This window comes from Syzygium oleosum, unplaced genomic scaffold, assembly GCF_021117445.2.
Source record: "Syzygium oleosum isolate NSW1041296 unplaced genomic scaffold, Sole_v2.1 Sole_v2.05, whole genome shotgun sequence".
Lineage (NCBI taxonomy): Eukaryota > Viridiplantae > Streptophyta > Magnoliopsida > Myrtales > Myrtaceae > Syzygium > Syzygium oleosum.
Genome location: NW_026607489.1, coordinates 8710580 through 8723614, shown reverse-complemented (window position 1 = coordinate 8723614; position 13035 = coordinate 8710580). Strand labels below are relative to the sequence as shown.

At 41.7% G+C, this 13035-nt stretch overlaps 1 protein-coding gene and 1 long non-coding RNA gene across 2 annotated transcripts; one reads left to right on the top strand and one right to left on the bottom strand.

The window, feature by feature from the left end:
• Window positions 1-4872: 4872 nt before the first annotated feature.
• Window positions 4873-7750, top strand: LOC130138148 (uncharacterized). Its single transcript, XR_008816564.1, has 2 exons — window positions 4873-5829; window positions 5973-7750. It is a non-coding gene; the product is annotated as an uncharacterized LOC130138148 (long non-coding RNA).
• Window positions 7751-9329: 1579 nt separating this feature from the next.
• On the bottom strand, window positions 9330-11293 carry LOC130138278 (uncharacterized). Its single transcript, XM_056311890.1, has 2 exons — window positions 10323-11293; window positions 9330-9818 (listed from the first exon to the last, which is right to left on the bottom strand). The coding sequence occupies exons 1-2, from the start codon at window positions 10989-10991 to the stop codon at window positions 9699-9701; spliced, it is 789 nt and encodes a 262-aa protein (XP_056167865.1). The 5' UTR covers window positions 10992-11293; the 3' UTR covers window positions 9330-9698.
• Window positions 11294-13035: the final 1742 nt, after the last annotated feature.

Below are 13035 nucleotides of genomic sequence, written 5' to 3'. Positions count from 1 at the left end.
TACATCGTTTGTTTATGAGATTTATATATTCTTTATATATATATGGTTTCCCTCTACCTTTAACTTAAACTTTTAGATTGTATATTCTAACACGATATAAGAGTCGGGTTCTTCCCTAGTTTCTTTCGCGTGTTTGTCCACTCCATTCCTCAAATTCCACGCGTCATTCTTCATCTGGCTTCCACACGAGAGAGAATGTTAAAGAATTTCGTATTGCTTGACTATGTGATTTCTATGCTCATTATATTCATGCAATCTCTTTGCACTTATCAGTTTAAATTTTTAAATTGGATTTTCGAAGAGAGAGAGAGAGAGAGAGAGAGAGAGAGAGAGAGAGAGGAGGGGGTGGAAGTTGGTATTTCAAATTTAGTGGGAATTTGATTTGGCGAGTTGAGACCAAGCGAAATGGACATGTTTCAATCTAGTTAGTGAATGGGACATGAGATGGAGCATGATAGTAGACATCCTCATCCATAGTTTGACACTCCAAATCATACGTTTACAAGGATATAAACCACAAGCTAGCACACAAGTATAAAATTTAGGAGAAATTACCAAAATAGTCCTCAACCTGTTGCATTAGTGTCGATTCAGTTCTAAATCTTTCGATTGTACTAATTGAGTCCTGAACCTTTTCACATTTTACAAATTAAGTTCATACGACCAATTTTGGCCAAAAATGTCTCACGTAGATGTTGACTTCCTACATGGCATGGTCAGCTTTGACATGGATATTTTTTAATAATTTTTTGAAATTTTTAAAGTTTTTTTTTCTGTTCTTTTCTTTATTTTTTATTTTTGACTGAGGCTTGACAAAGGTCGCCGGTCAACCCTCGCCGGCCACAGGCGAGGACCAAGACGCCCTTGCCCAATCTGAGAGTCGCGGCCTCACCCACATCGAGCGAGGGTAATGCAGCCCTCACCTAGACTCGGCAAAGATTGCAGTGCCCTTGCTTGGCCTAGATCTGGGTGAGGGCCGTGACGTCCTTGCAGTGCCAGCAACCCTTGCCGGCCCTCGGTCCAAAAGAAAAGAAAAAAAGAAAAACAAAAATATTTAAAAAATGTCCATGTTAGCGTGGACCATGTCACGTAAAACCGCCAGCGTCTACATTAGCGATTTCTGGCCAAAATTAGTCGGATGGATTCAATTGGTAAAATATGAAAATGTTTATAACTCAATTGGCACAATTGAAAGGTTTAGGTTTATGACTGAATTGGCGCAAGTGTAATAGTTTTAAGATTTTTTTGGCAATTGTCCCGAAAATTTAGTGAAGAACTTAGAACATGAGTTTTCTTATTCGAGGCAATTTCTTACCTAAATCCAGTCTAATATGGCTTTGGGGAAATTTGACTGTTGATCATGCAACTGCCACTAACTCCATTCAACGATCGAATGGTTCACTAGATCCTAAAAACCGCCATCGTTCTGGTCTAACATTCGTATTATATGTTGATTTTTTTTGGGTCATAGTATTATATCTCGATTAATTCCCTGGATGATCGACGTTATACGATATTAAAATCCTGCTTGTTTAGACAATTTCTGCTCGGAGTCTTGGACCTTCTTACCTTTCAACTTCTCATCTCTTCATTCACGCATCATGCAAGAGCACATCGGTTGACGGAGGGTTTTGGGTTGACTTGATTCTAACCCCTAAAGACAAATTCGACCCGGTCTTCAGGCTTGATTATTGGAAAAAATGAAAGTCGAAAACGTGATGCGGGAAGATATTGATGTTCAGGGTTTGGCTCGCGTTAGCTGAAGTATTTTGGATAAGGTCATCTGAATATGTCATCAACGCCATGCGCATGTTCTAACTTTTTCTTTTAGAATTGAAGTGATGACTTTTGACCTCGCCTTAAATAATAATAACATATCTGTTTGGGGAAAATTGTCCAGAAAGTCTTAAATCTATTGCACTTTTATAAATTCAGTCCTAAACTTATTAATTTTACCAATTGAGTCCTAAATATTTTCACTTTTTGCCAATTGATTCCATTCTGTCAATTTCGGCTATAAATGCTAATGTGGACACCAGCCATCCTACGTGACACAGTCGGCGCTGAAATAGACGATTTTTTAATAATATTTTAACATTTTTTTTTATTTTTTAAATATTTTATTTTTCTTTTCTTTCTTTTTTTTTACACCTCTGGCGAACGAGGGTGTCGCGGCCCTCGCCGGCCAAAGACGATGGCCACAAGCCCCTCGCCTGTGGTTAGCAAGGGCATCACGGCCGCCACCCTGGCTAGATCCAGGTGACGGCCGCGACCCCCTCACCCAGACTAGGCAAAGCTTCGCGACCCTCGCCTAGATCCAGGCGAGGCCCGACACCCTCATCCGTGGTTGGCAAGGATGTGACGCCCTCGCGCAGACTAGGCCTGTGGCCGGTGTTTAAAAAAAGAAGAAGATAAGATAAGGAAAAAAAAGAAAAAGAAAAGAAATAATAAAAAAATTGAAAATATATTAAAATTTTATTTAAAATATCCATGTCAACGCTGGCCATCCTACGTGGCATAGCCGGCGTCCACGTTAGCGATTCCCGATCAAAATTGGCCGGTTGGATTCAATTGGCAAGAAGTCAAAAGATTTAGAACTCAATTGAGGCTCATGACTAAATTGACAAAAGTGCAATCGATTTAAAATTCTTTAGATAATTTTCTCTACATGTTTATATTTAGATAGACAACAACCCGTATGACTGATAACGCGCCAGACAATCACTCGCAAACATCGACCGGAACCAGGTGGAAACACATGAAAAATCGAAAACCAAAGCTTAGCGACGAGATTGATGTTGATTGGATTGGAATGCGAAATGTCGTGGCGCGCCCTAGTGATGGGATCCACCGAAAGCCAAGTCAAAAAGCGTCGGTGATACGTTTAGAGAGGAAATCCTAATAAACAAGGACTGTAACCTTACACGTGCGACGCGAGTCAGAAATTGGATGGCGATTGCATGTAACTTTACCTGGAGTTTCCCTACGACCACGAGGGACATATGGCAATGGCATGATAGGTCAAGCAAAGCCGGCTGGCGAAAAAGAAAGAAAGAATTAGATTTCGAACTCTTAAAGCGTTTATAAATCAACATATACAATAACCATTGGTAGAATAATTTTCGTTCTTTACGAATGCCAGACGTACGTTGGATTAGATTGATTGGCCAATTAAATATTGGAAAATCAAAGCTTAGGATAATCACGAGGAGCAGGTTGGAGATTTTAGAAAAAGGAGAAAGAGAAAAGTTGGAGACATGTTTTCCACAACGTGGAATTTGTTTTAATAGCTTTTTTTTTAAATTATTTTTTTGACTTTTTTTGTCGTGAAGGAAGATTCTATTATCCTCTTCACAAGTAATTTGGAACTAAAAAAGGTGGGCGTGCTTCTGATCAGACTGGGCTTCTTTTGTTTTTCCCATCCAATCTATTTCCGGTCAAGGGAAAAAAAGAAGAAGTTGTACTCTAAACAGTGATGGTAAGAATTTGGAATCACCTTTCTCTAGCTTTTCTAATTGGAATTTTGTGCTATTTCTCGATAATTCGTCCTCATCTCTTTGTCTCTTTTGAATCTGACTGGCCAAGCTAATGCCAGATGCAATGAATTTAGGTTGGAAAAATGTTCTTTTTCTTTTCCTTTCATGAAAACACTAGGAGGGCACTACTGTACAAGGCAATGTCCGATTCTAGCAATACTCAACCAGGCTCCGTTATTAGGTTTTAGATTCGATCATCAGCCTGACGAATGGATGAGTCGGACTTGGCCGTTCGTCAAATGGGTGAACTTGGGACAATAAGTTTAGGCCCTCTGTGTGAGGGCCGACCGATTCAATCTTTTTCATATGGGCAAATGTAAATCGCTTCCCTCTTTGAAGCCGGACTTGTGGCTCATCAAGTGCCGACCTAAACATTTATAGGAAACGAACGGATTTTTTTATTCATGGGGGTGTAGGCTTGTTGATGTTCTTTTAAGCCTAGGCCAGCCCGGTCGGCCCCGAGTCAAGCCCGACCGGCCCGAGGAACTGCACCATGATAGGTGGGCGCAGGCCACAGGTAGACTCGAATTTAGAGCGGGGGTTTGTCCTGGAGCCCGCCCAACGATCACTTCTAACCCCGCAACCCTCTCGGGTAAGAAGTGGAAGGCAGTTTTCTTGATTTCGTTTATTTGAACATTGCTAAAGAAGGAGATTAAGCGATTAAGACCGATGATTGGCACTGCTCTTTTGGGAGCTGATTTCGTTTTCAGATGGCGGCGGGCACGACCACTTTTTTCACCGACTCCCAGTAACAACCAAAGAATACAAATTGCGGCTGCGATCGCCATCAAAAGATTCGCAGGCTCAACAATCTCTGCATTACAGTCCTTCTGTAGATACGATGACGACGTGGGTTCGCATCGGACATGTGATCCTCGTTTCCGAAAATCCCAATGCAGCAGCAGATCAGGTCGTATCCATGGGACTAAGATGTCGTGGTCTGGCGAGGTCTGAATCGATGAGCCCATTTTAGATTTTCTTACGATTTATTTGTGCGGATTTTGGCAAGTTCTTAAAAGGTCTCGTTTGGACCACGGGATAAAAAAATGAAGTTGGTTTAGATCAAGAAAAAGATTCCGATTCAATAAGAAGAGATTGGAGCGTGAAGATACCGGTAAGTTAAATAAGGAACGCATGGGTGGAGCCCACTCGATTACGGGACAGACGGCTCAGGCTCCCAATGTCAATGATCTCTAAGGCAAGACGTGTGATAATCATTCTCGAAAATACCAATGCAAACATGGATCGGGTCGTATCAATGGGGTGGCGATGTTGTGGGCTGGTGATGTCTGAATCAATGCCCTCATTTCAGACTTTCTTAGGATATTATCTCGTGGATAGCGAAGTGGGATTCCCAAGACTCCACGCGCAGATTCATATTTCGACTGCGTTTTGTGTTCATATCCATGCGTCTCTCTAGTAGTCGTCGACCTCCGATAAATATTGAAAAACGATGTTGATTTGGTCAGATCGGCGACGTTTGTCTCCATCTGGTTTTCATATGGTCTTCAGTTTTTTGGTCAAGCAAAGCCCAACTGTCTTGCCGTATTCACCTGACCAATTCCAGTTCTCATCTCTAAGGAGTATACTATCGCCAGCAATAGATGCTCGTAACGTAGAGTCGTACATGTCGGAAAGCGGGCGACGAAAACATATGTAAAACGAATAATGAGAACGTCCTTCGATGTCGTTCGTGGACACTCGTTTGAAGTTAAAGAAACTCAGTTCCTATGTTATGCTCATCTTTTTCTTCAAAGTATACATAAGACCGCCGACACGATGGGTTTGGCTAGATGAACTAGGCTAAGTTGAAATTAAAGAATTGAAGAGAGAGAGAGAGATCTGGTGAGGATTGTCGCCCCTCGACGGAGATCAACAAGGGTTGCGGCCCTTACTTGGGCTTCGTGGGGAGGGCACGACCCCTGCTTCAAATTTGAGCAGGGCTTGCAATCCTCACCATCTTTTTTTATGATGGGTGGCGTCTCTTATCTTTTTCTTGGACTTCATTTGTTTTGCGGAAAATGAATAATTAAGAGAAAAATGATTACTTGTATCGGTTAAAATAATTACTCGACGAAAGAAAGCAGTGTTTTACATGAGCTTGTTGATGCCAGTACATCTCTTCTTGTAACCACTACTCATCTAACTTTGGAAGTAACCTCCTGCATGTCAGCCTCTGGAGCATATCACCATCCTGCAAGTTCTTGGAAACAGACTTCTCCATGCAACAGTAGCTAGGCCTCTCAATCCAACCTTTTCCTCTATGATCCCATCCTCCATATCATTACACCAGGTAAATCTTTTTATAGACCAGGTCCATCTTGAGCAGCGTGACGAAAACCATAGCGTATAAAACTGTCGATGCATCTGGCCGATTTCGTATCGCCTCCACTCTTCTCTACAGTGCTACTTGATTCATTAAAATCTCCCACGCAGAGCCAAGGATGGAGCCGCTATTTGCATTAAAGCTTGCCAATTCTCTTGCTTCTCACGGACATCAGGGTTGCCATAGTTCCAGGATACTCTAATCTCCCTTCCCCATTCTTCAAAGCCACTTCAATTTGGAAAGAAACAATGGCCCTATCCTTTTATTCCATCCAGCTGGTCCTCCTCGCCAGGAAACTGAACCAGATACCAGTTCCTCTGCCCTCCTCCTCCTTATGACTCCCAGGTTTACTAGGATCGGTACGGATGGATTGAATGGATTCAGAAACATCAGGTGAAGGGTCATCAGCGGAGTGATTAGTAACATGAGATTCAGTGAAAGAACCACTAGGATCGGGTTGTGTAGGGACTGCTTTGTTTGTATTGATGTGTGTGGTATATTGTGTCCAGGGCTGTTCGGGGTTTGTATGATGGAAGGATGAGAAGGGTTGGTATCAGGCTGATATGTGTAGGAAGTATCATGCAAAAGGGACGTTTGTGGATTGTAAGATAGGAGGGTCAGTAAGGTTGGACTCAGGGTATGAAGGCCTCTTCGTGTTTCTTTTATCTCTTCTAGCAAAACTGGCATCTTTCCCCCCCATTCTATTAGCTCGCAAACCAGGACCATGGTGCTGTCCAACATCAAGCAGCTGACAAGCAATCTAAGCATGCCCCAATCTTCCACAGTTATAACAAAAATCAGTTACTTGGTTCGTATTTAAATCGATCCGATATTAATCACCTTCAGTAGACAGATCCCCAAGCCAGGTTCGGAGGAAAACAAATATCAATCTCCACCTTAATTCGCAAAAAAAAACTCCTCCTACCCCCAAGTCCTCCACACTGATCTTCAACATCCACGACTCTTGCCAAAATCACCAATTCTTCTAGCATTCCCCGACTTCATTTGATTTGGAGCTAAACCATATATTTGTATATGGAATGCAGCATAATCAAAACATAGATCCTCCAACCTTCTCTTCTCATCCCAAGCCTTCAGCACAAGGCAGTATTTTATAACAGACCATGGACTAACATTTAAAACACTGTCTGCATACCTTTACGAGACACAAAAGTAAACAGGAATTCATTATCTCCAACGTCAGCAATGGAGAAATAACCCATATCAGGATATCAGCCCAAGCCTTCTTGAGGACATTGTGCACTGCTGTTTTATCCAATAGACACGAGGCTATCATCTCTTCAGCATCCAACCAACAGGATTTATCAGATTCACCGTCTCTAGCTCAAAACTGAGTCGTCTGCCTCTTCTACTTGGAAAGACTTAGATTTGTATTAGCCATCAACCACTCATAGGAACAAAAGCCCTGCAAATGAAGATGGGAAACTATGCGAGAATGACGAACAGAGTTAAGAGAGTGAAAGAGAAAAAATGCCGATTGTAGATCAAATGTCACAATTGAGAATGATCCATTGAAGGAGAAATGTAACAGTGAGGAGACTAAGCTAGGAAAATGTAACAGGGGGCGAATGGAGAAGATCAGAGATGCCAAAGATCGAATGTAATCAAAGATCGGACCTAGAAAGAAATGGGGATGATCAGAAGTGACAGGATTGAAGATCGGACAAAACCGCTCTAAACTGAGCGCCAAGCATACTATGCCTCGAGTCCAGTTTCATTCTCTGAACGTTTCTTTCACTATTCTATAGACTTAGAAGCCTTAAAACATATTCATATAACTCCCGCCCAAAATAACCCAATGCGGGAGGTGTATTTCGATAGATCATCAGATTCAATGGCGCTCTAACAATTGGGCTGCGTTTCGTAACTAGTCAAATAGTAACTGATTCTATTCTTTTGTTCTCAGAATTAATTTTGAAACAAAAATCCGTTTGGCAAGTTTTTTTTTCTCAGGTACAAATTTGCACAAATTTGTTCTTAGAATCAGTTTTGGAACAGAATTAAGAAGTAAAAAAAATTTGTTTCTTGATTCTGGGAATAAGAATCAGAAATGGAAAAGAATTTTTTTCTTCTTCTTCTGCTTGGTTTTCTTCTTCCTGGCCTGTAGCCGATCGCCGGCCACCGTCGACCGGACACAAGCTAGGGCTGGTGAGGACGTTGCGGCCCTCGCCCGATTTGGCATGGATGACCCTCGTTGCCGCCCCCACCAAATCCAACGAGGGCCACCCTTGCCGAATTTTGCGTGGGCGACCCTCGCCACCACCACCGCCCTTGCCGGATCTAGCGAGGGTGGCGGCGAGGGTCCAGCCCTCGCTAGATCTGGGGAGGGTCGCGATGCCCTCGCGGGCCCTGGCCTATGGCCAGTCGTCGGCGCCAGTGACCTGGCCATAGGCCAAAGAAGGGGAAGAAGAAAAAAGAAGGAACAATAAAAAGAAAGAAATATTAAAAAATTTAAAATATTATTAAAACATTATTAATAAAAAGAAATTTTGTGCAATTACCAAACGCATTTCTATTATTTTTCTATTCCAATAATAGAAATTTTGAGCAGTTACCAAACTCCTTCAAATGCTTAGAAATTGTTTCCGATAATAGAATAAAAAAAAATCATTTCATAGCAGAAATTGTTTCTGGGAACAGAATGGTTACCAAACACACCCTTGATCTGACTTCAGGTCATGAGTTCTCTAATAGTAATAGTAATGACATTACGCATGAATCACGAGGAATCATGTGTTCTAACTGCCAAAGCCCATGCCCGAAAAAGAAGACCATGAAGTGAATCGAATGTGTGCGCGTTGACAGTTGATCTGATAATTTAGGCTTGACCATCAACCCTTCAATCGGTCAAAGGCTGATCTAGGATGATTAGTAGGCTGATTTCAAATGTGATGGGCTTGAATCTGTCAGAACCGACTCTAGCAAAGACTTTCCAAGTTTTTTAGTGTCTAGTTTTCTTAATCATCGTTACTTTTCCTGCATATCCTTATAAAATTTCGCCTGTTCGAAGCTCGTTTTTGTTCCCCTTCATAATGCTAAAGAATCATTTGAAGATACGCAAGTTCTAATCTAATTATTTGAGGTACGGCGCACGAAATTGACGAGTGCCGTCTGCCTCTGAACATTATTGGCACTCAAAAAACTATGAAATGAGCACGTGATCACATCAAGAAATATGACCGCGACTGGTAAGGCTTTAAAATAGAAGATTAGAGTGTAAACACCTTTCTTAGAGGGGCGAAATATGGTCTCGCGGCAAACGAATAGGTACGCATAAGGAAACCATTAAAGAATGCAAATAGTGTCTGTGTTCCATGTTCACACTAGCAACAGAGGAAGGCAATTCCCATCTAGGATTGCAAAAGCGACGAAGAACGGCAATTTCTGATCCTTGACGGTGACAGAGTGTAATCAAAGAATGCCGAGACTGTGAGTAAGGAAGAAGAAAGAAAACAAAGAACAAGAACTTCAATTCTCAGGTAAGATGTGCATCCGTGGACTCGGTTAAGAAAGCCTTCTTTTTGGGACCAATATTACAAAAATGGGGTCTCACACAAGCTTGTAGTAGCACTTGTTTCTCCAGAGCAGAATCTGGAAGCCCTTTCCACATGTGCAACCGAGATCAATGCACAAGCAATCGCCAACGACCTCCACGCTCACAGTTTCTTGATTGTCCTGCACGGTTTCGCGCTCAACCTGCTGCGCAGTCCGCAAGTTGAAACAAAAGAAGGAAAACATCAGAGTAACAAATCTTCCTCCAAATTCCACGACATTACATGATCATCAGTACAAATGTAAAGTCTATGCACATCAAATCAAACCTCTGTGCCCCGGGTGTTGTCTTGTATATAAGGCCCGTCCTCTTCGGCTTCGCACATCATATGATCCCACCACTTGCCCATCTCATTAAGGCAACGCTTCATCCTCTTCAGTCTCTGCATTGGTTTAAAAAGAAAACCCGCATTAAAGAAAAATGAGTTCCAAATCAACAAATCAGAACGTGCGAGATAACAAGCGAATTCAATCGCTCTTTCACTTGATCTTTCTTTCATTCTGTTTCCCTCAAGAATCAAGGCCCAGGTAAGCAAAGCTCGTAGAATATGCTCTATGTTCCTACTATTGCACAACACAAGAAAAGTTCCAAATATGACAAAAGAGGGGGAAGAAAACAACTATCGTTCATCAGATGACTGCAAACACCAATCTCCACGAAAGTAACTTGAGATCATTTATAGAAAAAGCATGATTCACGGTTGACATGCGTACAATAGATATCAAGAAAAAAAAAAAGTATTTTGATGGTCAGAGAGAGAATTCAAGAACCAGAAAATAATGAATCAAAATTACCAACGATTGGGTAACATTCAGATCATCATAACAGAACGACATCAAGCATTTTTTCACCGAAAAGAACATCGAGAGGATTGGAAAAGACCGACCCTGGAATTAGGACTATCCTCCGCGCTGCCACAACCGCCGCTTGAGCTCGAGCCACTGGAAAACGAGTTGATCGACCCCGGGAAATGGTGTGGGGTTGGGTCCGACACCGTCCTCTGTAGCGGAGGCCTGGGGGGAAGCGAGGACGGTGACGAGCTTCCCCTCCCCAGCAAAGGAGTCGCCGCCATTGCTGGATTGACTCCAAACACAAGCTTCTGTGGCGACGTAGAGACTGCGCCGTCGAACCCCACACCTTCGCGATCCCCACCGTTTGGAGCTGCAAGAACCCCGTTTGCGTTCTTGTGAGCGCCGAGCGGGACCGGATCGGAGCTGGTGCGCCGGAGATTGGAGGGGGGAAGGGAGGGGAGGGTGATATTGCTAAAGCCGCGGAGCGTGTAGTCGATGTCCTCCCGGTCGAGGAGGGAGCAGCAGGGCCTCTTCTTGAGGTTCGAGGCCATCGGCGGAGGAGAAGAGAAGGGGAGTTTCCTCCGCTTCATGGGGTTGGCGCCGCCGCCGCAGCAGAGGACGCGGGGTCGGGGCAACAAGATCTCGGGGCATACCCCATCGCATTCTTCTTCTTCTTCTTCGGATCGTTCTTGAACCGGGGCTCGCTCTCCTTCCGGTGGTTCTTGAGGGTAGTCCAGATGAGCGAGGAAGCTCATCGTGTGCATTCGTCTGCTCTGTTTTTCTCTCGGTCGGACGAATCTTGAAAATGGTCGTTCACAGTTCGCAAACTGATTCACTTTCCTCCTCCTCCTCCTCCTCCTCCTCCCCCTCTCTCTCTCTCTCTCTCTCTCTCTCTCTCTCTCTCTCTCTTCTGTAATCTGTATGAGTTGTTTGTGATGAGAAATTCTGAGTATGGAGATGGATTTGGGAAGGCAGAGGGAGAGAGAAACAGAGGTTTATAAGGTGGAGCGCGTTCTTGTTTGGCGCCCAAATTTGTGGCGGGGAGAGGTAGTTATCTAAGTTGGTTGGTCATTTGTGAATTTAACATATAAGATGACCCTTTAAAAAATGTATTATATATGATTTTTTTTATGATTGGGTTTTTTTTATTTATTTTATTAAATTTATTTTGTAATGCTCATTTATCTGCAAAAGACGAGCTACAATTCTTATAGTAATCGATTATTTTATTGATCCTCTAATGTCATTAATTTTATCAAATAAAGGGTATTGTACGACCAAAAAATAAATAGATAAAGGGTATTGTGTTATATGACTTTTTTTTTTAATGATCCTCTACCGTCGTATATTTATAGAATATGCACTATCGTACGATGGAGTCTTTTAAAGTAATTTTTTTTCCTCAATAAAATGTTTATGCTCGTGGCTGATTCATTTATTAGTTTACCAATGTCCATTTGTACGTAGAATGTGTGTTCTCATCTAATTTAGATCGGGTTTACATCATTTGTTTGTTAAATATGGGTTATCATATCCGTTGATTTTTCTCGATAATTTAATATCATTTATTTGTAAAAATAGGACAAAATGATTTGTTATATGTGTTTCCATACGTTATTCGACTTACTTTGTTCTTATCAACTGTAACGTGATACAAACTACTACCAAATTTAGGAGTTTGTTCTCATCAACTATAGAATAATTGAAATTCTACCAGATGTAGGGTTTTACTCATAAGAGTTATCAATGATTATGCACATTGTCATATTTATTTGTCATATATGCACGATCGTGTAATAATCGATAACTCTTTCTCTATTGATTTGCTATTAGTTGTTTTTTTGTTTTTTTTAGTATTCTCTATTTGTAAAGCATGTATTATAATTTCTTTTAGGATGATGGATACTTTTTTTTAATCCTATAATATTATTTATTTGTCAAATATAGGCTACATGTCATAAAAGATATTCCTACATTGTTCCATTCTTATTAAGCATCTTTCGTTGTTCAATTCTTGGAAAGCATCTTAGTTAGCACAGATTTAGTTTATATTTATATCATTAATATGTAAACATGGGCTACGATGTTACGTGAATTTTTTTTTTATCAATTTGTTAAAATATTGTGCCATAATTGGTTTCTGCAAAAATTTTAAATTATTAAATTCGTCACTTATTATACTCTTAGCTATCCCTTATTTTTATACACGGTTATGTGATAAACCCTCTAGAAATATATGTTTTTTAACCTTATATCAATCTTTTACCTTAATTCAAAATTTTAATAGAGGTATGCTAAAGTGATCTTGAGAACTAATTTGCTAAAATGCAAAAGAAGAATCAACATCATACGAGTTAGCCAAGTTTTCACAAAAATTTATAGAGATCCCATGTATCATGCCAGTTAATGACTACATTGCTATGACTATGGGCCTGTTTGGTTCAACTTTGAAAATGCTACTTGGGGGAATGTAAATACCTTTGGGTGAAAGCCCATTGGGGAAATGCAAATGGTGTTTGATAAAAATATTTTGTAAAGCTACTTTGGCCAAAATATAGTGTTTGGTAAATTTTTTTTGCAAATGGACTTTGAGAATTATTTTATTTATTAAAAAAATAAATAAAACCTACCATCGCCGGAACCGGCCGCCGGCGAGATAGATATGGCGCCGGCGGCCGTCACCCGAGGTGGGGCGACCACCGCGAGCCAGATCTCCGCCGCCACCGCCGGTCGCCGAGGCCAGGCGACCCTCGGCGAGGGTCGCACGACCCGGGCGACGGCCGCCGAGGTCGCGCGACCTCGGGCGGC

Excerpts from the sequence above, each read along its gene's own strand:
- LOC130138278 (XM_056311890.1), bottom strand. The coding sequence starts at position 10,991 with ATGCACACGATGAGCTTCCTCGCTCATCTGGACTACCCTCAAGAACCA. Across the intron at positions 9,819-10,322 it reads AGGATAGTCCTAATTCCAGG|AGACTGAAGAGGATGAAGCG; the intron begins GTCGGTCTTTTC and ends AAACCAATGCAG.